At 50.9% G+C, this 24,445-nt stretch overlaps 1 protein-coding gene across 2 annotated transcripts in view; it reads right to left on the bottom strand.

The window, feature by feature from the left end:
- Positions 1-24,445, bottom strand: part of hal (histidine ammonia-lyase) — a 53,127-nt gene continuing 28,682 nt past the window's right edge. The window contains exons 17-20 of one of the 2 annotated variants that reach the window (XM_068058772.1): positions 22,765-22,899; positions 3,730-3,838; positions 3,494-3,563; positions 1-552 (exon numbers count right to left, since the gene is read on the bottom strand). In XM_068058772.1, the coding sequence (XP_067914873.1) occupies positions 421-552; positions 3,494-3,563; positions 3,730-3,838; positions 22,765-22,899 (446 nt within the window). In that variant the 3' untranslated portion in view covers positions 1-420. The remainder of the gene's footprint in view (positions 553-3,493; positions 3,564-3,729; positions 3,839-22,764; positions 22,900-24,445) is intronic. The other variant, XM_068058773.1, reaches the window with a different exon arrangement.

The following is a 24,445-nucleotide window of genomic DNA, read 5'->3' as shown; positions in this document are numbered from 1 at the left end:
TAACATTTAAACTTTTTATTTTCAGTAGTGTTGAATTTTGTAATAGACCCTTACACTGTGGGAAGCAAGTGGTGCCTGGTGTCATTATTACTGTGACACCGATATATCAGTGTCACAGCAAGTAAGGTGAAAGCTCCGAAAATCGGGATCACTGAATTTCCTGCAGTTATCCCTATTCTAAGAACTCAGGAATAGTGAGACAGACTGTTGATAACTTGAGTTACTTACACATCACCTCACATAAAGAAACACAATTTTGACTATTTAACAATACATAAAATTAAAATGGATTTCAGTTAACTTGTAAACATTACTTCTAAAGATTGAACTGCACACGTGTATAAGAATAATTATACGTTACAGAAAGGTTTACACAGCATTTCTGTTCATGTCACAATTTTACAATTGATTCGGATAATGCTATTCTATCCGAGCTCGCTTGCAGGGAGACATTGGAGGCTCCAGTGTAAAGGCAGTTGGTGAAATGGGCCTGGACTCAGGCAGGTTTGCAGATCTGTATTTCTCAATGTAAGGATGTGCCACTTCCCAAACCTAAGGGGAGAAAGAACCCAATCAGCAACAGAAGCGATCAGTGACACGACCTCAAAATACAATGGAGTTGGATATTTCTTTTGGGTGAAAACTTGCCTCGGATCATAGGAACAGGAGTAAGTCATTCAACTCCCTCAAGTCTGTTCCACCTATCAATTAGATCATAGTTGATCTGTATCTCAACTCCATTTATCCAGATCTCTTAACACCCCTTTCAAGGCCAAAATTTCCTCCCAAAGTTGTCTCGATTCAGGAACCATCTCTTTAGATTGAAAATTGCACATGTCACTCGCTATTTAAAAAAGGTGAGAGAGGGAAACCAGGGAATAAAAGATCAGTTAGCTTAACATCTGTTGTCAGGAAATGACTAGACTCTATAATTAAGGACAGGGTGACTGAACACCTTGAACATTTTCAGCTGATCAAAGAGAGCCAGCATGAAACATAGAACACAGGGCGGCACAGTGGCGCAGTGGTTAGCACCACAGCTGTGAGGTTCCAGGGACCCGGGTTCAATTCTGGGTACTGCCTGTGCGGAGTTTGCAAGTTCTCCCTGTGACCGCGTGGGTTTTCGCCGGGTGCTCCGGTTTCCTCCCACCGCCAAAGACCTGCAGGTGATAGGTAAATTGGCCATTGTAAATTGCCCCCAGTGTAGGTAGGTGGTAGGGAATATGGGATTATTTAGGGTTAGTATAAATGGGTGGTTGTTGGTCGGCACAGACTCGGTGGGTCGAAGGGCCTGTTTCAGTGCTGTATCTCTAAATAAAGCAGGAGTAGGCCATTCGGCCCTTCGGGCCTGCTCTGCCATTCAAAAAAGATCATGGCTGATCGTCTAATTCAGTACCCTGTTCCTGATTTCTCCCCATATCCCTTGATCCCTTTGGAATTAAGAAATATATCTATCTGCCTCTTGAATATATTTAATGACTTGGCCTCCACTGCCTTCTGCGGTAGAGAATTCCACAGGTTCACCACCCTCTGAGTGAAGAAATTTCTCCTCATCTTGGTTCTCAATGGCATACCCCGTATCCTGAGACTGTGACCCCTGGTTCTGGACTCTCCAGCCATCGGGAACATCCTCCCTGCATCCAGCCTGTCTAGTCCTGTTAGAATTTTATAGGTTTCTCTGCGATCCCCTCTCATTCTTCTAAACTCTAGTGAATATAGGCCTAGTCAACCCAATCTCACCTCATACGTCAATCCTGCCATCCCAGGAATCAGCCTAGTAAATCTTCGCTGCACTCCCTCCATGGCAAGAACATCCTTCCTCAGATAAGCGTATCAAAACTGCACACAATACTCCAGATGTGGTCTCACCAAGACCCTGTATAACAGCAGTTAAGACATCCTTGCTCCTGTACTCAAATCCTCATGGTTTTGTAGAGTAGGTCATACCTGATGAATCTGATTGAATTTTTTAGAGGTGATTAAAGTAATGGACAGGGGAATGTCTAGGGATGTTATTTATATGGACTTCCAGAAGACATTTGATAAAGTCCCTCATCAGAGACTATTAGCTAAAGTTGAAGCTCATGGAATTGAAGGTAAATCATTGACCTGGTTAGGAAATTAGCTGAGCAGCAGGAGACAGTAGGGATAATGGGCAGGTACTTTAATTGGCAGGATATGACTAGTGATGCCCTGCAAGGATCTGTGTTGGGGCCTCAACTATTTGCCATATTTATTAATGATTTAGCAACGGGATAGAAAGCCACATATCCAAATTTGCCGATGACAAAAAGATAGGTGGTATTGTAAGCAATGTAGATGTTAATTACAAAGAGATATTGATCAATTAACTGAATGGGCAAAACTGTGGCAAATGGATTTTAATATGAGGTCACTCTGGGCCTAAAAATTATAGAACTGGGTTCTTTCTAAATGGGGTAAAGCTAGAAACAGGGGAAGTCCAAAGAGACTTGGAGGTCCAGGTACAGAAAATAATCAAAAAGGCTAATAGAATGCTGGCCTTTATATCTAGAGCACTAGAATACTAGGGGGTAGAAGTCATGCTTCAGCTACACAAAACCACATCGAGAGTACTGTGAACAGTTCTAGGCAACACACATGAGGAAAGATATATTGGCCCTGGAAAGAGTGCAGCGTAGATTTACCAGAATGATACCTGGAATTCAAAGGTTAAATGACAAGGAGTAATTAAACAAACTAGGGCTGTATTCCCTGGTTAAGGGGTGATTAGATCAAAGTTTTCAAGATATGAAGAGACCAGATAGGGTAGTTAAACAGAAACTATTTCCACTGATTGGGGAGTCTAGGACTAGGAGACAAAGTCTACAAATTAGAGCCAGAGCTTTTAGGAGTGAAATTAGGAAACACTTCTACACACAGAAGTTTGGCATTCTCTTTGCAAATGACAACTGATGCTGGATCAATTGTTAATTTTACATATGATATTGATAGATTTTTGTTAACCAAAGGTATTAAGGGATATGGGGCAAAGACGGGTATATGGAGTTAGGCCTCAGATCAGCCATGACCACACTGAATGGCAGAACAGGTTCGAGGGGCTAAACGGCCTTCTCCTGTTCCTATGTTCTTTCCTGAGTTGCAGTGCCCAGAATTGAACACAGTACTTCAGATGGGGTCAAACCACAATTTTGTATAACTACAGCATAACTTCCACCCGTAACTTCCAAAGGATCTATATGGGGTGGAGATTCAGCTCCATCGTAATATGTGCAATTAACATGGGTGTAGCACCACATTAAATAAAACTCATTCCAAAAATACTTCATTCTTGTTTATTAAATTAACCAAATGAAACTGCCTTAAAATGAAGACATTTCTGAACCAATATCTGTCCATAAATGATCGAAAAAGACTGAATTGCTGGAGCTTCACTTCAAACATGTTTCCTCAGATCAGCTGTTAAAGATTAACCAGTCTTATCTAACTTAAACACTGCAATGTGCCAACTTGCCTTTTGTTCCAACAACAACCGATGGACAACATCAATGTCTGGTGCCATGAAACGGTCTTTAATCCAAGGTCTAGAAAGCAGACAGTGTTTTTATTTCTTGTTTTTATTTCAGATTTCCAGCATCCGCAGTATTTTGCTTTTATTTTAGTGAAAAGACATTGACCATCTTAACTGGAGCCATCCCAGACAGTCACAGTTAAAATGTGACCCAAAGTACATCATTAGTTTAATCATACCTTACGACTGTGCGGACCAGATCGTAGACCTTTTCCAGGGGGGTCGTTGTTTTTAGGGGGCGTAAAAACTCGATACCCTGACAGGCTGCGAGAAGTTCTATGCCAAGCACTGAATGAAACAAAAGTACTCAATTTCAATCACCAGAAATGACCAACTTTAGACGCGTGTGAACAGTCAGAATCAAAGGTTTTAATGGATATAAGTAACTAGAAATAATATATAGTGAGGTAAGGAGGCTCCATGAATATCCCCATCCTCAATGATGGCAGAGACCAGCCCATCAGTGCAAAAGACAAAGCTGAAGCATTTGCAAACACCTTCAACCAGAAGTACCAATTTGATGATCCATCTCGGCCACCTCCTGTGGTCCCCAGCATCACAGATGCCAGTCTTCAGCCAAATTGATTCACTCAAAGAAATGGCTGAAGGCACTGGGTACTGCAAAGGCTATGGGCCCTGACAAGATCCCGGATGTAGTACTGAAGATGTGCTCCAGAACTAGCCACGCCTCTAACCAAGCTGTCCTAGTAAGGCTACAGTACAGGCATCTACCTGACAATGTGGAAAATTGCCCCGGTGTACCCTGTCCACAAAAAGCAAAACAAATCCAACCCACCCAATTGCTGTCCTATTAGTCTACTCTCGATCATCAGCAAAGTGATGGAAGGTGTCATCAACAGTGCTATCAGGTGGCACTTACTCAGCAATAACCTGCTCAGCGATACCCAGTTTGGGTTCCGCCAGGGTCACTCAGCTCTTGACCTCATTACAGCCTTGGTCTAAACATGGACAAAAGAGTTGGCCTTGCCAGTGACACCCACATCCCATGAATGAATTTTAAAAATGTCTGAATCCCTCACTGTTATCAAAGATGAATCTATATTATCAAGAGAGGAATTATCATGCCGGGAAAATTCAGGCATCTTTTATCACCATCAAACACTCCCAAGGCAGGTACAACACGAGTTAGATATAGAGTAAAGCTCCCTTTTCAGGCAGAGGGCTGCATTACGAGTTTTGCTCAGCCCAGGCGGTCAGTGAGCAAATTTCGAAAGATAAAGGCATTAAAAATTTATCTTACTCTTAAAAACAACAAATGTGCATTTTTGTGAAGAAGCTTTAAATGAGAAGACTAATTTATTGACTTACTTTCTCATCACTTTATTGAAAACTGATTTTGTGACATATCTGGCATTGTTTTTGCTTTAATAAGTAGTCAATCTCTGCCTGCACACTTGTGCAAAAGATGCAAGGGGAATATGAGGAAGCACTTTTTTACACAGCAGGTGGTAATGTCCTGGAATTCGCTGCTCACAAGGGTTTTGGAAGCAGAGACAGTCAATGACTTCAATAGCAAATTGGAATGACCACTTGAGAGAAATAGACTTGCAGGGCTATGGGGATTGAGCCAGGGAGTGGGACTGACTGCATTGCTCCGTGGAGAAAGGGCTCGATGGACAGAATGGGCTCCTTCTGTATCGTAAGTAACACTCTCCCCCCTCTCTGTCTCTCTCTCTCTCCCCCCCCTCTCTGTCTGACTGTCTCTCTCTCTCCTTCTTCCCCCCTCTCTGTCTCCTTCTCCCCCCCTCCATCCCCCATGTCTCCAGTGTTCCCCGCTCTCTGTTTCTCCCCCTCTCTCCCTGTCCCCCTTTCTCCCCCTCTCTCTCCCTGTCCCCCTATCTCTCTCTGTCTCCCCTCTCTCTCTGTTCTCTCTCGCTCCCTCTCTCTCTGTCCCCCTTTCTCCCTGTCCCCCCCCCCCGCCCCCCCACTCTCTCTCTGTTCCCGCCTCTCTCTCTCTGGTCCCCCTCTCGCTCTCTGTTCCCCCTGCCCACTCTCTCTCTGTTCCCCCCTCTCTCTCCCTGGTCCCCCCTCTCTCTCTGGTCCCCCCCTCTCTCTCTCTCTGGTTCCCACCCCCCCACCCCGCTCTCTCTGTCCCCCCTCTCTCTCTCTGTCTCCCCTCTCTCTGTCCCCCCTCTCTCTGTCTCCCCTCTCTCTCTCTGTCTCCCCTCTCTCTCTGGTCCCCCCCTCTCTCTCTCTCTGGTTCCCCCCCCCCCCCCCCCCGCTCTCTCTGTCCCCCCTCTCTCTCTCTGTCTCCCCTCTCTCTGTCCCCCTCTTTCTGTCCCCGCTCTCTCTGTCCCCCCTCTCTCTCTCTGTCTCCCCTCTCTCTGTCCCCCTCTTTCTGTCCCCCCTCTCTCTGTCTCCCCTCTCTCTCTGGTCCCCCCCTCTCTCTCTCTCTGGATCCCCCCCCCCCCCCATCGCTCTCTCTGTCCCCCCTCTCTCTCTCTGTCCCCCCTCTCTCTCTCTGTCTCCCTTCTCTCTGTCCCCCCTCTCTCTGTCTCCCCTCTCTCTCTCTGTTCCCCCCCCCCCCATTCCCCCCTCTCCTTTTCTCTGTTTCCCCTCTCACTCTGTCTCTCCACCTCTCTTCCACTCTCTCACAGTTGCAGAGAACGGAACGCTTAGCAGATGTTTGGTCAGTTCTTTTAAAAAAGATCGCTGTCAGTTTCACAGCTGACAGCTGCTGACATCGAGAACAGCCGCTTCTCAACAGACTCGGTGCTTTCTGGCAGACTTTTTAAAAAAAAGACAGAGTCTGCCGGAAAGCTCTGAGTCTATTGGGAAACGGCTTTCCTGATGTCAGCAGCTGTCAGCAATAGTTAAAAAGCTGGACCGAGAAAGGGAATTTCTCATCTCCAGTCACGGTGAGGATGAGGAACAGCCCTGGCTACAGTTTACATCCGCAGGCCGGATGGAAACATTTGGCGGGTCAGATCGGGCCGTATGTTGGGACAACCTTGATCTACACCATCCCATCAAACGCTCCCAGTGCTGTATAGCATACACTAGATATAGTAAAGGCCCATCTATACCATCCCATCAAACACTTCCAGAGCAGGTGCAGCACATGTTAGAGAGTAAAGCTTCCTCTGCACTGTCCCAAACATTCCCAGGACAGGTACTGCTAAGGTTATATACAGTAAAACTCCCACTACACTGTCCCATCAAACACTCCCAGGACAGGTGCAGCACGGGGTTAGATATAGAGTAAAGCTCCAAAAAAAAACAGGGTTAGATACAGAGTAAAGCTGTAAAAAAAAAATGGGGGTTAGGTACAGAGTAAAGCTCCCTCTACACTGTCCCCATCAAACACTCCCAGGACAGGTGTAGCACTGGGATTGGCTGGGCAATTTGGAGCACTTCCTGCCTGCAATCAGGGGGAGCAGCTGCACCTGTGCTGCTGCAACTGCACAGTGGAGAGAGGAGACTGGAGAGAGGTGAATGCAGAGTGGAGACTGCAGTAACTGGAGAGAGGTGAATGCAGAGTGGAGACTGCAGTAACTGGAGAGAGGTGAATGCAGAGTGGAATGGGGAGACTGCAGTAACTGGAGAGAGGAGACTGCAGAGTGGATTGAAACCATCAAGGAAGGCTGCAATTGTTTTGGAGAGGTGGGTGTCAGGGCACCTGAAAGACTTTAAGTATGAACTGTTTGGGGGAGGGAGAAGAGGCCTGAAGACTTGGGTGGGGCTGCCAAATCCAGTAGAGGATCCCTGTATTTGTATTGGTGTTTGCACACAGGGAGCTCCCTTCCCACCCCAACTGCCTGCTCGGGACAGCTGGAGTTGCCCGGGTGAAGACTTTCTTGTTAAAATCAGAAGAGGAGAGTACCGGGCGGCTCCAGCCGTCCCAGGCGAAGAAGCCTCCCCCAACTGGAAGACTACAAATAGTTTTGGACTAATTGTTATAAAGGTGCTCCAATTGGCAGTTGGATCAAACATCCTTTTCAGGCTTTCTCTCCCTTCCTCCACTCAGTCGCCTCAGTCACCTATCCTCCCCTTTTCCTTTACCTTCCTACCCCGATCCTCCTCTACTCCCACTCCACTTTGTTTAAAGTTTGCTTTTTTTTTGTTTCAACTGTGTAAATTTGCTTTGTTTCTTGGGGGTGGATGTGGCTCTTAGACCCCATGGCAAGCCCTCCTTCGCTGGTGGCGGGGCCTTCCCGTACATATGCTGCTGCGGCTGCTGCAGCTGCACCTGTTGCCCCGTCACCATTTGCATTAATAACAACGAAGCATGGGGTCAAGAGCTACGTCTACCCGAACATGACGATAGAGGCATGTGTGAAAGCAATGGCCGAGATTGTCAGCCCTTCGGCCATTGTTGCAACCTCTAAAAATGTACGGGAAGGCAGTGTTATTCCTGAGGACCGAGCGGGCGGTGTCCCTGGCTCTAAACAAGGGGCTCACCGTGGGCGGGACCTTTCTGCCAGTGGATCCCCTGGAGGCCACTGCGCAAAGGGTCATTTTATTTAATGTCCCGCCCTTCATTCCTGGTGAGCTCCTCCTTCCCTACCTGCACCATCTGGGGGAGGTAAAGACGGGGCTCACTCCAGTCCTGCTCAGTCTTCGGGAGAACAGCCTCCGGCATGTGTACTCCTTCCGCCGCCAGCTATTCATGCAACTGGCACGGGAGGAGGTTACAGAGGGCCATTTCAATGTAGAGTTCCAGGGGATGGCCTACCGTGTCTTCTGGACCTTGGACGGGGTGTGGTGCCATGTCTGTAAGGGGGTGGGGCACGTTCGTAAGAACTGCCCCAACCTCCCGGCTGCCAACTCCAACTCAGCGGCCCAGGGTGGCGCCGCTGCACCTCCTCCCACTCCCCCTACACCTCCACCAGATACCAGATTCAGTCGGTGCCGGAGAATGTGGTTTTCACGGCCTCCGGCAGGGAGGGGGGTGCCCATCCAAGTGGAAGGAAGACGCGGAGGAAAAATAAACATCGAGAGGCGCGTCCCCTGGACACTGTGACACAACCCAAGTCTGAGCTCAGCCCAAAGCCCGATCTCGGGGAGCCCACTTGCCCCAGGGCTGGGCTCAGGCCCGGGGTGAATAAAAGTACAGTGCGGAGGCGGAGGCCTCTGATGGCATGGAGGTGTCTGAGCCTCCGCTCCCAACTGGGAAAAAGAGGAGAAGACACCCCTCCACAGATGTAACACAGGGCCCTGAGGTGAGGGGAGCTGTCTCCTGTTTCGGGTCCCCAGGTTTCCCCTACCACCATCACCAAAGCTACAAAGTCTGGGCAGGAGCTCCCTATTCCTCAGGATGGAGGGGAGGGGGAGGCCCCTGTACATGAGGCCCCTCCTGAAGGAGCAAGTGGAGCCCTGCTTGTGGTGGGAGAGCCTGGGGACGCCGCTCATTCTGCCACTGCCACTGGGTCGGGTGCCCTGAGTGGAGGGGAGGGCGAGGCCCCAAAGGGTCGGCCCTCCCTGCTGCAGTCTTCCACCGACCAGGAGATACCCGACCCGGTTGCAATTGAAAATGTTGTCCCATCTGCTGGGCCTGTGGGTGCTGGCGGAGCGGGAGATGGCCTCCTCTCTCCGCCTCCGGTCTCGGCACCGGCTGGATTTCCGGAGTCGGGAACTTCCGTCTCCCCAGGACCGCTCATTGGCCTGGGGACGGGGGTGGAGCGGGGTCCTGAACCGCTGGCGCCCACAGGCTCTAGTTTCATAGTAGAACCCAGAGAGGACTCCTCCGCCATCGATCCTGGGGGTGGGATCGTGACGGAGGCGGGACTAGCCGGCGCGGCCGGGGCGTCCGCCACACAGTGTGTGGTGGGCGTGTCGACCGCTGGCGGTGACGACCCGGAGGAGGATGGGGACTCGGTGTGGGGCACGGAGGATGACCTTGATTCCATCGCCAGTGAGGTGGTGGAGTCCCTCGTGCCTCACACCGAGTCTCCTCTCATCCCACGGCGGAACTCCGGGATTTCCTTGCGGCTTGCAGGGGTTGCCGCAATAAAGTTCAGCTGGCCCTCGGCCGTTGGTCGAGTCTGGCGCTAATCATTCAGTCCGTCCGTACCGTCCTCAAGAAAGCGGGCAAGGGCGCGGACATGAAACTGGTTGAGAGGCACCGTTTTAATGTGTTCCTCAATGGGTTGCTGGGGGAGTAGAAGGCCAGGTGCACTTCCACTCCCTCCTCACAGTGAGGTGTTGGTGACGGGTTTTAAGTACCTTTGACATGAAGATAACCTTAGCCAGCCTCAACATCAACGGCATCAGGGGGTCTCCCTCTCTCGCTCCATCTTTCTTTCTTGCTCCATCTCCCATCTCCCTCTCTCGTTCCATCTCTCTCTCTCGCTCTCTCCCTCCATCACCCTCTCTCGCTCCATCTCCCGTTGACTTGCGGAGAATGCGCGACTGCCAGCAGACCTTTTCTGCTGCGTCCTCCACGAGGATCAATTGGGAGAAATGTTCCGGACTCCTGGTGGGTCAGTGGCGGGTGGACTCCCTGCCGGAGGAGTTGACACCTTTTGCATGGAGCACCACGCACCTCCTCTATCTGGAAGTTCACCTTAGCCCTGCTGAGGAAGCCTGGCCGGCAAACTGGCAGGAGTTGGAGGCGAAAGTCACCGCTCGGCTGGGGCGCTGGACAGGACTGCTCCCAGTGCTTTCCTACAGGGGCCGAGCGCTGGTCATAAACCAACTGGTGGCCTCCATGTTGTGGTACCGGTTGGTCACTTTGGCCCCGCCCCCTGCATTTGCCAAGATCCAGAAGAAACTCGTCGATTTCTTCTGGGGCAGGAGGAAACACTGAGTCTCTGCCACGGTCCTGAGTCTCCCGATTGAGGAGGGCGGCCAGTCGCTGGTGTGCGTCTGCACCCAGGCTGTGACTCTCCGCCTTCGGACCCTACAGATATACCTGTACGTCGCGCGTCCTCCCAGATGGTGTGCGCTGGCAACGTATTTATTCCGCCAGTGTCACTGCCTTCAAGACGACACGCAGCTCCCGGTGGAGTCCGTTAGCCGTGCCTCTCTGAGGGAGTTGCCTGTCTTTTACCGGGATCTATTCCGAGTCTGGAATATGGTCAGCTCCAGTCAGGGCGCTGCCCCGCCGGCGGAGTAGAACGCCTTGGCTGTCCGGGCGGCCGACAGCGGGGACGGTCCGGCGGGCGGAGGAGTAGCCAACCCCCCGGGACGCCCCTCACTGAGGGTGGCGAGGGGGCTCATGAGTGCGGAGCGCTCCCGGCTGAGCTGACCCTCATTCGGCCGGAACTGCTCATCAGACCCAGGCCCCGAAATGCCCTCCGTGCCATTCCAATCGGCGTGGCAGGGTTTCCTGTATGGGGTACGGGCTGCTCCTGCTCACTCTCCACTTCCTCGCCCTCGTCAGCTCACCCTGGCGATCCGCGTTGCCATCTGGCGGCGAGGGGAAACCCCGATGGAGGTCTCTCTGCGCGGGAGTCTTCCCCCTTTTACATCAGGGACCTGGGGTGGAGGGTGTTGCACAGGGCAGTCCTGTGCAATAGACTTTTAAGTAGGTTCACAGACTCCCAGGCCGCCTGTACTTTCTGCGGCCTGTAAGAGTCCGTGTTTCACATATATACAGTGTGTGCGAGGTTGCAGCCCCGCTTTGAGTATTTGAAGGGGCTGCTCCTCAAGTTCTGGCTGCACTTCAGTCCCAAGCTCCTGATCTTTGGGCACCCGGTGCAGAGGGGCGTGGGCCGGGAGGGGGATCTCCTCATCGGTCTGCTCCTGGGCCTGGCCAAGGTGGCAATTCACAGGTCCAGGCTGCGGGCCGTCGGGGGGTCCGTCCTCCCCGATTGCCTGCCCCTCTTCCGCAGTTATGTTCGCCCCCAGGTGTCCCTGGAGAAGGAGCATGCGGTGTCGGCCTGCACGCTTGAGGCCTTCCGCGACCGGTGGGCACCGCAGGGACAGGAGTGCATCATTGACGCCGAGAATAGCAATTTAATTTGAGTTTTGGTTCATTTTTCTGTTTTTAATAAAGTTATTTTTGTAAATATGTATATAAAGGGGGCCTGAGGAATAAAGGCCCCCTCGACATGAAAAATATAAAAGGGGCCTGTGGTATAAAGGCCACCTAAAAAAAAATGGGGTTGGATACAGAGTAAATCTTCCTCTACACTGTCCAATCAAACACTTCCCAGTCATGGATTAATTGCAGAATGAAGCTCCTTCAACATTATCCATGTTTAAAATGTGTTTATTCTTGGGATATGGGGATCGCTGGCAAAGGTGACATTTATTGCCTATCCCTATTTGCCCTGGGAAGGTGGTGATTAACCTTCTTGACCCAGTCATATTGCGAAAGAAAAAAAAACGGGGTTGGTTGCTAATAAAGACCCCCTCAAAAAAAAGAGCTGCTGCCTGACTGGGACTCCTGAGTGCATCAACGAGGTGCAGCTGACAGTGCTGCAGTCAGTTGCTGCTGGAGAGGGGGAGCTGAGGAGAGAGCTGCAACACTTTTGGACAACATTTGCTGCAGAGGAGGAAAGGACTTTGGAGAAATAAGGCTGTATTTGGAGGTGGGTTGTTGAGCACCAGATCTTTGTTTGATTTGGACTGTTGTGTGAGGTGGAAAAGGCCGGAACAACAAGGGGTGGGGCTGTACAATTCTACAGGGAACTGTGCAATTGCGTTGAATACACAAGGAAGCTCCCTCTCCACCCCAATTGCCTAGCCTGGGTCAGCTGAAGCTTAAGAGACGAAAGGATACAGCTAGCTCCTGGGCAGCTTTCAGCTGACCCTGGTGAAGATCCCTCCCACAACCGGAAGACCGGGAGTGTTACCCTGGATTGTTTATAGTGTTCTGTGTACCACCCTTAAAGCAAAAGTCATCGCTCACAGCCTGTCTTTCCCCTTTCCTGTATATTCTCATACTCTCCCCAAACCTACTATTTGTTTATATGTTATTTCTTGTAAACTTCTGTTTGTTTTTTTTTGCAAGCCTACAACTCGGGGTGGGTTTGGCTCTTGGACCCATGGCAAGCCCATCATCACCGGTGGCAGGGCCCTCTCATACCTATGTGGCTGCAGCCTCTGTGGCCGCCCATGTGGTCCCGTCACCTTTTCAACTAATAACGTCTAGGTATGGGGTAAAGAGCTATCCCCCCCCTAAAATGTCCAGAGAGGCTTGTGTAAAGGCAATGGCTGAGGTTGTCAGTCCCTCAGCATTGTGGCAGCCTCACAGATATACGGGAAGGCTGTGTTCTTCCTGAAGACCAAGCTTGCGATGTCCCTGGTCCTGAGTAAGGGGCTCACTGTGGGGGGAGCCTTCCTTCCTATGGACCCTCTGAAGGCAGAGCGGATAATGTTGTCAAACGTCCCGCCCTTCATTCCCAGTAAGCTCCTCCTCCCCCACCTGGGGGAGGTGAGGTCGGGCTTCACCCCAGTCCTGCTCGGTCTTCGGGAGAACAGCCTCCGGCATGTCTACTCCATCCATCGCCATCTATTTTTGCAGCTGGCAAGGGAGGAGGTGTTGGAGGCTCAATTTAATGTAGAGTTCCGGGGGCGGCCTACCGCATCTTCTAAACCTCGGATGGGGCACGGTGTCATGCCTGCAAGGGGGTGGGGCACATTCGTAAGAACTGCCCCAACCTCCCGGCCACCAACTCCACCTTGGTGGCCCAGGGTGGCACCGCCGCACCTCCTCCCACTCCCCCTACACCTCCAGCAGACACTGCTCAGTCAGTTCCGGAGGCTGTGGTTTTCACAGCCGCCGGTGGGGAAGGGGGTGCCCATCTGAGTGGAAGGAAGATGTGGAGAAAAAGTAAAAACCGAGAGGTGTGTCCCCTTGACACCGTGGCACAACCCGAGCCTGAGCTCAGCCCAAGGTCTGCTCTCGGGGAACCCACCTGCCCCAGGGCTTGGCTCAGGCCCAGCGTAACCAAGCAAAAGGAGGGTATCGAGGCGGAAGCTTCTGATGACATGGAGGTGTCTGAGCCTCTGCGTCCTAGTGGGAAAAAGAGGAGATGGCATTCCTCCACAGAGGTAACTCAGGGCCTTGAGCTGCAGGGCCCATCTGTTGGAGGGGAGCTGTCTCCTTGTTCGGGTCCCCAGGTTCCCCCTGTCACCACCACTATCAAGGCTGTAAAGCCTGGGCAGGAGCTCCCTACCCCTCAGGATGAAGTGGAGGGGGAGACCCCTGTACATGTGGCCCCTCCTGAAGGAGCAAGTGGAGCCCTGCTTGTGGAGGGAGATCCTGGGGACGCTCCTGGAGAAACCTCCCATCTGCCACTGAGTCGGGTGCCGTGTGGAGGGGAGGGCGAGGCCCCAAAGGGTCGGCCCTCCCAGCCAAAATCCACTCTCTACCAGGAAGTACCCGACCTGGTTATGGGTGAAAATGCTGTCCTGTCTGCTGGGCCGGCTCCGGCTGGATTTCTGGAGTCGGGAATTACCATCTCCCCTGGGCCTGGGGACGGAGGTGGAGGGGGTTCCTGAACCGCTGGCACCCATTGGCTCCACTTCCACAGAAAAACCCAGCGAGGACCATCGATCCTGCGGGTGGGATCGTGACGGAGGCGGGACCAGCTGGCGCGGCTGGGACGTGCACCCCACAGTTTGTGGCGGGTGTGTTGGCCGCTGGCGGTGACGACCCGGAGGAGGAGGATGGGGACTCAATATGGGACACACAGAACGACCTTGAATCCATCACCGGTGAGGCAGTGGACTCCCTTGTGCCTCCCACTGAGTCTCCTCTCATCTCCACAGCAGCACTCGGGGACTTCCTCGTGGCATGCAGGGGTTGCCGCAATAAAGTTCAGCTGGCCCTCGGCCGGTGGTCAAGTTTGGCGCTGATCATCCAGTCTGTCGATGCTGCCCTCAAGGCGGCGGGGAACGGCCTGGTCGTGAAACTGGTTGACAGGCACCGGTTTAAAGCGTTCCTCAATGGGTTGCTGGGGGAGTCGAAGGCCAGATGCACTTCCGCTCCCTCCTCACAAGTGAGGTGTTGGTGACTGGTTTCTAAGTACTTTTGATATGAAGATAACCATAGCCAGCCTCAACATCAGTGGCAGCAGGGGGGCTCACCACAGATTTCACAATATCTCAGGCCTCAGGGAAGGGAGATATGCGGTGAGCTTTCTGCAGGAAACCCACACCATTCTGGGAGATGAAGCCCCTTGGCTCCTGGAGTGGCAGGGTGGGGTCTACATGAGTCACCTCACCCCTATTTCTAATGGGGTGGCTATCTTGTTGGTCCCGACTTTTCAGCCGAGATCTTGGGGTCAAGGAGCTTGAGCCGGGCCATTTGCTCCACCTTGCCGTTCGCCTGGGTGGTGTGCCGTTCCACTTTGTGAACGTGTACGCGCCCAGGCCCAGCGCGTTGCAAGCGTGCTTCTTTGAAGAGATATCCACTCTCTTGAGCTCTAACGATAGCGGCAAGTGCATCATCCTCGGGTGGGGATTTTAACTGTACCCTCGAGGTGAGGGATCGCTCCGGTCCCCAGCGCGGCCAAGCCTCGGTGGAGAAGTTGAGGGAACTGATCAGCTCCCTCGACTTGGTGGACGTCTGGCGGAATCTCCATCCCGACTCCAGCGCCTTTACCTGGAGGTCTGGAGGAGGAGGATCCCGAATTGACCGCCTCTACATTTCGCAGGCGTACATGTCCTGCGTATCAGCAGCCTCCATGTGTCTGGTGCCATGCTCGGACCACCATCTGACGTGGGCCAAGTTCACTCCGCTCTGCACGCGGGCAGGGTCCGCATACTGGCACCTTAACAAATGGCTGCTGGAGGACGAGCAATTTCGGGACTCGTTCCGTCGATTCTGGGCCGACTGTAGAAGGAAACAGGGGGCTTCCCCTCCTTGAGGCTATGGTGGGATGTGGGCAAGATTCACATCTGTGTCTTCTGTCAGGTGTACGCGAAGGGGTCGACCAAGAGGCGGGAAGTCAAAATTGGGCGCCTGGAGAGGGAGGCGCTCGACTTGAATCAGTCTCAGTCAGGTCATCACGGATCCGGCCCTGTGGAAGATGTACAAAGAGAAGAAGGGTGCTGAGGGACCAGCTCATCGGGTCCCAAGGTGCATACATGAGGTCGCAGATCCAGATTCTGGAAGATTTGGACCGCGCCTCACCCTTCTTCTACTCGCTGGAAAAATGGCGGGGGATCCGTAAGCAGCTTGTCGAGCTGCTGGCCAATGACAGATCCTCCATCATGGATCCAGAGTGAATGGGCCTTTTGGTCCGTACCTACTACGGCACATTGTTTTCTCTGGATCCGTTCAGCGAGGATGCAAGCAGAGTTTTATGGAATGACATGCTGAAGGTCAGCCCGGAGGGTGCCGAAGGATTGGAGGCTCCGTTCACGTCGGTGGAGCTGACCAGCGCCCTCCACCAGCTCTCAAGGAGCAAATCCCTGGGGCTGGACAGGCTGACCATGGAGTTCCTAAGAATGTTCTGGGATGTCCTGGGGAGCGATTACGCGCGGGTTCTGGGGGAAAGCCTGGCGACCGGGGAGATGCCCTCTCATGGCGCAAGGCGGGCATTGTCCTGTTGCCGATGATGGGCGATCTCCGCCTGCTTGAGAACTGGCGTCCAGTCTTCTTCGTCAGCACGGATTATATGATCTTTGCCCGGGTTATGTCTACCCGCCTGGGCTCCGTGCTGGCCCACATAACACACCCTGACCAGTCCTACACGGTCCCGGGCCTGTCCATCCAGGACAACAGTCACCTGGTCCGGGACCTGATCATTCTTTCCCAGAGGACTGGTCTGTCAGTTGCCCTTCTCTCCCTCGATCAAGAGAAGGCGTTCGACAGGGTGGATCACAAATATCTTTTCAGGACTCTGCGCGCGTTCGGACTTGAGCCGCATTTTGTGGCCTGGGTCCGACTTTTGTACGCCGCCGCAGAGTGTCTGGTTAAAGTTAACGGGTCCTTGACTGCACCCCTTCGCTTTTGGAGAGGAGTGCATCAGGGATGCCCCACGTCCGGCCAATTATATACCATCTGCGTGGAGCCATTCCTGTGCCTGCTTCGCAGGAGGTTGATGGGTTTGGTTCTACGCGGGATGGGCATGCGGTTCGTCCTCTTGGCTTACACCGATGACATGCTCCGTCACAGATCCCGTTGACTTGCGGAGGATCAATTGGCAGAAATGCAGAGGAAATTCACCAGGATGTTGCCTGGGCTGGAGCATTTCAGCTATGAAGGTAGACTGGATAGGCTAGGGTTGTTTTCCTTAGAGCACAGAAGGCCAAGGTGGGACCTGATTGGGGTATACAGAATTATGAGGGGCATTGATAGGATAGATAGGAAGAAACATTTTCCTTTAGTGGAGGGGTCAATAACCAGGGGGCATAGATTTAAGGTAATGGGAAGGAGGTTTAGAGGGGGTTTGAGGAAAGAAATTTTCACCCAGAGGGTGGTTGGAATCTGGAACACACTACCTGAAGGGGTGGTCGAGGCAGGAATGCTCACAACATTTAAGAAGTATCTGGATGAACACTTGAAACACCATAGCTACACGGCTACGGGCCAAGTGCTGGAAAATGGAATTCGAGTAGAGAGGTGCATGATGGCCGGCACAGACACGATGGGCCTTTTTCTGCGCTGTATAATTCTATGACTCTATGTTCCGGACTCCTGGTTGGTCAGTGGCGGGTGAACCCCCTGCTGGAGGAGTTGACACCTTTTGTGTGGAGCACCATGCACCTCCTCTACCTGGGAGTCCACCTTTGCCCCAAGTTTTGGCTGCACTTCAGCCCCATGCTCCTGATCTTTGGGCACCCAGTGCGGAGTGGGGTGGACCGGGAGGAGGATCTCCTCATCGGTCTGCTCCTGGGCCTAGCCAAGGTGGCAATTTACAGGTCCAAGCTGCGGGCCGTCGGGGGGTCCATCTGCCCAGATTGCCCGCCCCTCTTCCGGGGGTACGTTTGCACTCGGGTGTCCCTGGAGAAGGAGCATGTGGTGTCCGCCGGTTCGCTTGAGGCCTTCTGCAACCGGTGGGCACCGCAGGGGCTGGAGTGCATCATCGATGTCGAGAATGGCATTTTAATTTGAGTTTTGTTTTATTTATCTGTTTTTAATAAAGTTATCTATCTAAGATGTATATAAAGGGGGCCTGGGGAATAAAGGCCACTAAAAATGTGGTTAGGTACAGAGTAAAAAAAAAGGGTAAAGCTCCCCCTACACTGTCCCATAAAACACTCCCAGGGCAGGGGCCTGTAATTCTGCATTCTGAACACATGTGGATCAATCTTGCTCAAATACATTTTATGTAGGATCTTTGCAGGCCGAAGATCAAGGAGATTCACATTACATAGGAATTAAAAACATTTAGTGCCAAATTGGGACCGGAAACAGGAGCGAGATATGCCAGGGACAGGGAGGCAGAAGTCTGCCTTGCGAGGGAGGAGGAGCAGCTGGGGGCTCCTCTCAGGGTGCTTCTTGTGTGGGCAGCTGCTTCTCTGCCCCTCTGCCAGTGTTGACAGATCCTCATCATCTCTGATGACAGAGGCTTGTACTGTTTCTGTGCAGGAGGCCCTCAGCTTGCCGGGGCCTTCAGGCCTAAGGCACCCACAGGACGACAGCCAAGGTCATCCCCAGCCAAGGGGCAGTAAGGTCAGCAGCCTGTCTCCACTTCAGCTGACAGCACAGTGGAAGCACCGCTTAGGAGTTCACCTAAGATGATAAAGAACTGCACAAAAATCACAGAGTTCTCACGGCGGTGAGTGTGACTCTCACATGCAAAGGGTGGGGTCTGTTGTAAGAGTGAATGTGAATAATTAGTTTCTGTTATGCATAGACTCCCTCCCTTTCTCTTCCATTTGGCCTTCAACCGTTCGCTGCAACCCAGCCTCTATAAAGAGGCCAGAGGCAGTAGAAGATGCTGCAAGAGGTCAACTCTGCAGCCTGGCCAGCTCTGCACTGCACCGAAGATCAATGAGTAAGTGCATCCTGAAGGAAGGAAGGAAGGAAGGGAGGAAGACGAAAACATGACTGCATAAAGGTCGGACTTTATTGGTCAAGCTACAACTGGCAATAAGGATCAAAGGAAAGGCAAATGTATTGGGGCATCATGAGCCTCCCTTGCACGTATCTCATGGCCGCTCTCCCGTTTTCCCTGGCGTCCTTCTTCTGGCCTGGCTTGCCATTCTCCCCCTCCGCAGCTTCATCATCCGAGGAGGCAGTCCCCTCCTCACTTTCCTCATTGCTCATTAGCTCCCCCCTCTGCAGTGCCAGGTTGTGCAATGCACAACAGTCCACCACAATAAGTGAGACCCTCACTGGGGCATACTGAAAGGCTCCAACAGACTGCTCAAAGCACCTGAATCTCATCTGGCACCGACCAATAACCTGGTCTATGAGCGCTTGAGTTGTCCCATGGCAGGCATTGTACCTTTCCTCTGCATCTGTGTGTGGTTTCCTCACAGACACCAATAACCATGTCCTCAGTGGGTGGCCCTTGTCTCCAAGGATCCATCCCTGAAGGCAGGAGGGAGGCCGGAAAAGCTCTGGCACCTGTGACTGCCTCAAAATGTAGGCATCGTGGCAACTTCCCGGGAAGCATGCACAGACCTGCAGGATCAACTGACGGTGGTCACAGACCAGTTGTTCATTGAGGGAGTGGAAGCCCTTCCTGATGGTGAAGGCCACTGGCTGGTGTGCAGGAGCATTGATGGCCACATGCGAGCAGTCAATGACACCCTGCACCTTGGGGGAATCCAGCAATGGCCCCGAACCCGATGGCTCTCTCAATTTGACTTTGGAATCCATGCAGAAGTGCACATAGTCGCCAGCTCTCCTGAAAAGGGCACTGGGTATAATGGCTTTTTCCTGATGCACTGATGGGTCACTGACTGCGAGATCCCACACACCTCCTCAGTGGATCCCTAGAATGATCCAGAGGAGTAGAAGTTCAGTGTCACGGTGACCTTCGGTGCCATTGTCATTGCGTTCCCATCAAGCTCCCTGGGGCACCAGTCGTCCTGTATCATAGCGCAGAGGTCAGTGATGGCCTCCCTGGAGAGGCGGATTTGTCATTGGCACTGCCTCTTGGACGTCTGTAGGTAGTTGAGCCTCAACCTGTAGACCCTCTTTGACGAGTACCTCATTCTGCGTGGAGGAGCCCCCTCTCTTTCTCCTCTTCTGACCCTCCTGTGCACTCACAGGCCGTTGAGGTGCTGGTGCAGGTCCCTGGCCCTCCCTCCTGTTCTGCTGCGCCTCCTCTTCAAGGGTCCCTGAAGCCTGAATGAATGAGGCCCATGATAGGTGGCCTGTCCCTAAATGCTAGTCATTCACTGCCAGTAGCCCCCAGTTCTTGTCCTCACTTGTCAGCTTTGCCAAGGTGGCACTTGCCTGTTATTCCCCCCCCTTGTAATGTCTACCCGCAGCTCAGGTACCCTTCCCCTCACTTTTCATGCAATGTGCGATGCCGTCCCTTCGTCACCCTGCCGGGCAAACAATAGTTTCCCTCCCGATGGCCTCCCTTATCAGGCAGCCATGCACTCCCACCTCCATGTTGCCTCCTTCTGAAGCCTCGTGAAACTCGTGCGCCATTTATAAAATGCAATCTCAACCATAAAGTTGCTTTCAATTGACCTCTTAAATATCTTCATTACCTGCCTGCCGTATCACCGTCGGAACTCCGCCCTCCATGTTTGCCGCCATCAATAAAATCGAGATGGGACGTCAATGACGTCAGACTTCATATCTGACATGTCCCATCCCAATTTTATGTCCCCCCATACCTCCGTTCCCAACGTTCCCATAAAATTCAGCCCTTAGAAACAGGAAAAAGCCATTATACCCAACAATTGTCCCTTTTGACTGATCTCAACTCTGCTTAACTGTCTTTTCTTCATATTACTTATTCATATTTCTCTAGAAACATATCTGATGTCTATCAACTGCATTTATATTATTTACTCGTTAGTCTTCCCTGATTATAGGTACAAACTTTCAGACTGCTTTTCCCTTTTCCTCCTGAATTCCTAATTTTTAATTGCCTCTGTCTGGTATTTTAACTCTTCCTGGTTTTGCACTGTTTTTGCCTGGATCACTAGCTCATCATGCAGTTTCCTCATCTTCCAAAGAGAAGAAGCCCAACATCCTGAGTTTTTTCTTCAGGGTTTCGATCCCAGATACCATGACCCCTGTTAATCTCTATTTCCTATCAAAGTTAAGAATATCATTATGATTAAATGACCAGAACCACACGCTAGTCTCAAGGTTGTGTCCGACCCAATGACTTATTTAAGCAACAATGCAACTGCTTCTGGCTTGGTAATGCAACCAAGAACTTTTGGCAGGAGCCACCCCATTCAGGACCCACCTATATGCCATATGTGTGCCCGACTCCCAATGATTTTGCCAAGCAAAACTCAACCTGTTTGACCTGAAGCTAAGCTTCAAACCCCATATCCTGTCAATCACTGAGTCTTACCTTCCACCTATGCAACAGCCCCTGCTCTAACTCCTATCTTATCCCCGTTGCTGCTGAAACACTTAGCCATGCTTTTTTAATCTCCAAGCTCCATTTCACCAATCCTTCTTGAAGGGGAGATGGTGGTGTAGTGGTAATGTCACTGAATGAGTAATCAAAAAGCCCAGGCCAATGTCCTAGGGACGTGAGTTCAAATCCCACCACTGCAACTGGTGGAATTTAAATTCAATTAATTAGAAAATAAATCTGGAACTGAAAGCTGGTCTCAGTAATACTGCCATGAAACTATCATTAATTGTCATAAAAACCCATCTGGTTCAATATTTCCCTTTAGGGAAGGAAATCCGCTGTCCTTACCTGGTCTGGCCTACATGTGACTCCAGACCCACAGCAATGTGGGTGACTCTTAACTGCCCTCTGAAATGGCCTACCCAGTTGGCAAGGGCCATTAGGGATGGGCAACAAGTGCTGGTCTTGCCAGTGATGCCCATAATCCCATGAAAGAATTTTAAAAAGTGCCCAGCTCAATGATCATAAATGCCAAATTATTGAGATCTGTGTTGCCCTCATCCTGCACCCTCGTGCATCATTCCCAACCTCCAGCACAAGGAATTCAAAATCCTCGTCCTCATTTACAAATCCCTCAATGGCCTCACCACCACCTTTCTGCTGGAGCATGTTCTCCATCCCAATGTCCCAGCCACACCCTTTAGTCCTCTGACTCTGGCCTCCTGTGCATTCGCTCTCTCCTCCTGTTACACCAATGGTGGCAAAGCCTTTAGTCACCTTTGTCCTACTCTCTAACCTCCCTCTCCACTACTCTCCCAACCTACAAAAGCCCCCTCAAAACCTCTCTCTTCAACTATTCTTTTGGTCCGCTCCACTACCTCCTATTACAGCTCATTGTTTGTACTGCCTGCAATTTTGGGCTCCACACGATAGGAAAGATGTTTGGGTGACGGAGAGGATGCAGTGGATTCATTATGAAGCTACCTGGTATAGGGAACTATAAATACCCTAAAGAAAGACTTTCCTCCTATTTAAACAAGAGGGAGGGAGAGGGTTGGAGATTAGCAACACAGTTAGAAATGCATTAGTGATGTGGATTCAATAGTTAGAGGTGCTAACATAATCTTTTGCAGTCCAGACCAACAGTTCTGGATGCGTTGTTGCCTTCCTGGTTTGGGGGGTATGAGATATATCACCTGGACTGGAAACAGGAAAGCAAACACCGATCATCGTGGTCCATGTGGGAGCTAATGACATTTTTTTTTGTCATTTTTAGACAATGTGTTGCTGGAAAAGCCGCATTTGTTGCCCATCCTTAATTGCCCTTGAGAAGGTGATGGGAGGCTAACACTACAGGCAGGAAGTCCCACACAGCTGACAGGTAGGGAGTTCCAGGAATTTGACTCAGCAACGATGAAAGAATGGCAATTTATGTCCGAGTCAGGATGCTGTATGACATAGAGGAAATCTTGGAGGTGATGGAGTTCCCATGCACCTGAAGCGCTTGTCCTTCTAGGTAGTTTGGGAAATGCTGTTGAAGAATCCTTGCCGAGTTGCTGCAGTGTATCCTGCAGAGAGCACACACTGCAGCCACGGATGTTTGAGTCAGTCAATGGCCTGCCTATCAAGCAAACTGCTTTGTGCTCCCTCAGTTAGTCAACTCTTCATTCATTCATTTACGCAGATGCTAAACTTTTTACTTGGAAAACATAAAAGACTAACACAACATATGAAAACTTGAAACCAATAAGGCCCATTAATTATTGCTGTTACAGGCAGGAGTGCATAGTTTGAGCATATCCACCAGTGTGCAACAAAATTACAGTCAGTGATACTTAGTCATACCTTGTTCGACATGTTCAATAACTCTCAGTGCTTTCCTGGCAGCCCATCCACCCATGGAGACATGGTCCTCAGTGGCAGCGCTGGTGGACAGGGAGTCAACCGATGACGGATGGCACAGCACCTTGCTCTCAGAGACTGAAAGTAATAAAGATTATTTCCAACACACTTGCTCCAGAAACTGAAATGGTTTCATTTAAGACTATAAGTTTCCATTTAAGAAAAAGAGGAATCTCCTTTTTAATCCTTTGTAGAATCAGGAATAAATAATTTTTGTATAGAGGAATGTTACTGTTAAAAATCATTTCCTGTCTACAAAACCTTACTTCCTTCTGTCGTGTTTTTGTCACACTTGTGTCGACAACTTCTTATTATAAACTGTTATGTCCACATTTATAATGGAAATTGCCTATGTAAACTTGTCACGCTGTAATTACACCCTCTCACCAGTGGCACTATAGAGCCTCCATTTTGCATCTCCCAGCTAACTTCTCCTGAACTCCAAATACCTCTGGGCTGCCTGGTCAATTACACCCAGCCTCTCACTCCACTTCTCCTGGTTCTTCTGTGCAACATCACAGGAATCTACCAGTATATAACCAAAAATGATTTGTTCCGATAAAATTAAAAGTCTTCTGCACTTGCTGTTCACAAACGTTACTCCCTGTTGTCACAGTTTTCTGTCAGCATTTATCATTGCAATTTGCTACATCAATATTTTCCATTTAATTCTGCTATTGTAGTTCCAGACACAGGCCATTAGGCGGCTCTGTGGAGCGAGTTTCTGAAGTCTCCCAACTCCATTGCCATTTTGTATATTAAAATAAAACTAGTGTTCATCAACTGACCATGGGCAAGATTAAGGCCTAGTAACTGTGGGCGTTGCCCCAAGTGACATCATCAGGCCTCCCACATTGAGTCTTTGCTATGAAAATGAGGCAGGAACCATGGTGGTGCCACTCCCTTATTTGCATTTAGTCACATTGTGGGTGCAAGTGCTCCGACATCCTTGGGGAAACTCGCAGGAGCAGCATAAGTTAGTGTTATCCAATCGAAATTATTGACTACCTACAGGTGATACTGTTTTAACCACAGGCAGTTATTTCAGTCGCAAACATCTCACACATACTCAAACAATACAGGTGAATACACTTCGCATGTCTATATTTACTTCACAAACATCTTCCACCATTCAGAAACCAAGTAAAATTGTGAGTCCTGCATGGTGTGTTGTCTCCTTGGTGCCAAGGTGAAGGACATCACAGAGAGGGGGCATTATATTCTGCGGGGGGAAGAAAGTGAGCCAGAAGTTGTGGTACATGTCGGTACCCACGACATAGAGAAAACAGGTATTGAGGTCCTATGGTCAAGACTTTCAGGAGTGTGGAAGGAAGTTGAAAAGTAGGATCTTGAAGGTAGTAATCTCTGGACTACTCCCACTGGCCACACACCAGCGACAGTAGGAATAGGAAGACAGGGAGGATCAATGCGTGGTTTGAGGCATGATGCAGGAGGAAGGGCTTCAGGTTCTTAGGGCATTAAGACCAGTTCTGGTGCAGAAGCATCTATTCAAAAGAGACAAGTTACACCTCAACAGGACTGGGACCAATGTCCTCGTGGGAAAGTTTACTAGTGTGGATGGGGAGGGTTTAAACTAAATTGTCAGGGGGATGGGCACCAGAAT

Source organism: Heterodontus francisci, chromosome 27, assembly GCF_036365525.1.
Source record: "Heterodontus francisci isolate sHetFra1 chromosome 27, sHetFra1.hap1, whole genome shotgun sequence".
NCBI classification, from domain to species: Eukaryota; Metazoa; Chordata; class Chondrichthyes; order Heterodontiformes; family Heterodontidae; genus Heterodontus; species Heterodontus francisci.
The sequence above is the reverse complement of the archived record's forward strand: the minus strand, read 5'-3'. Positions and strand labels throughout refer to the sequence as shown.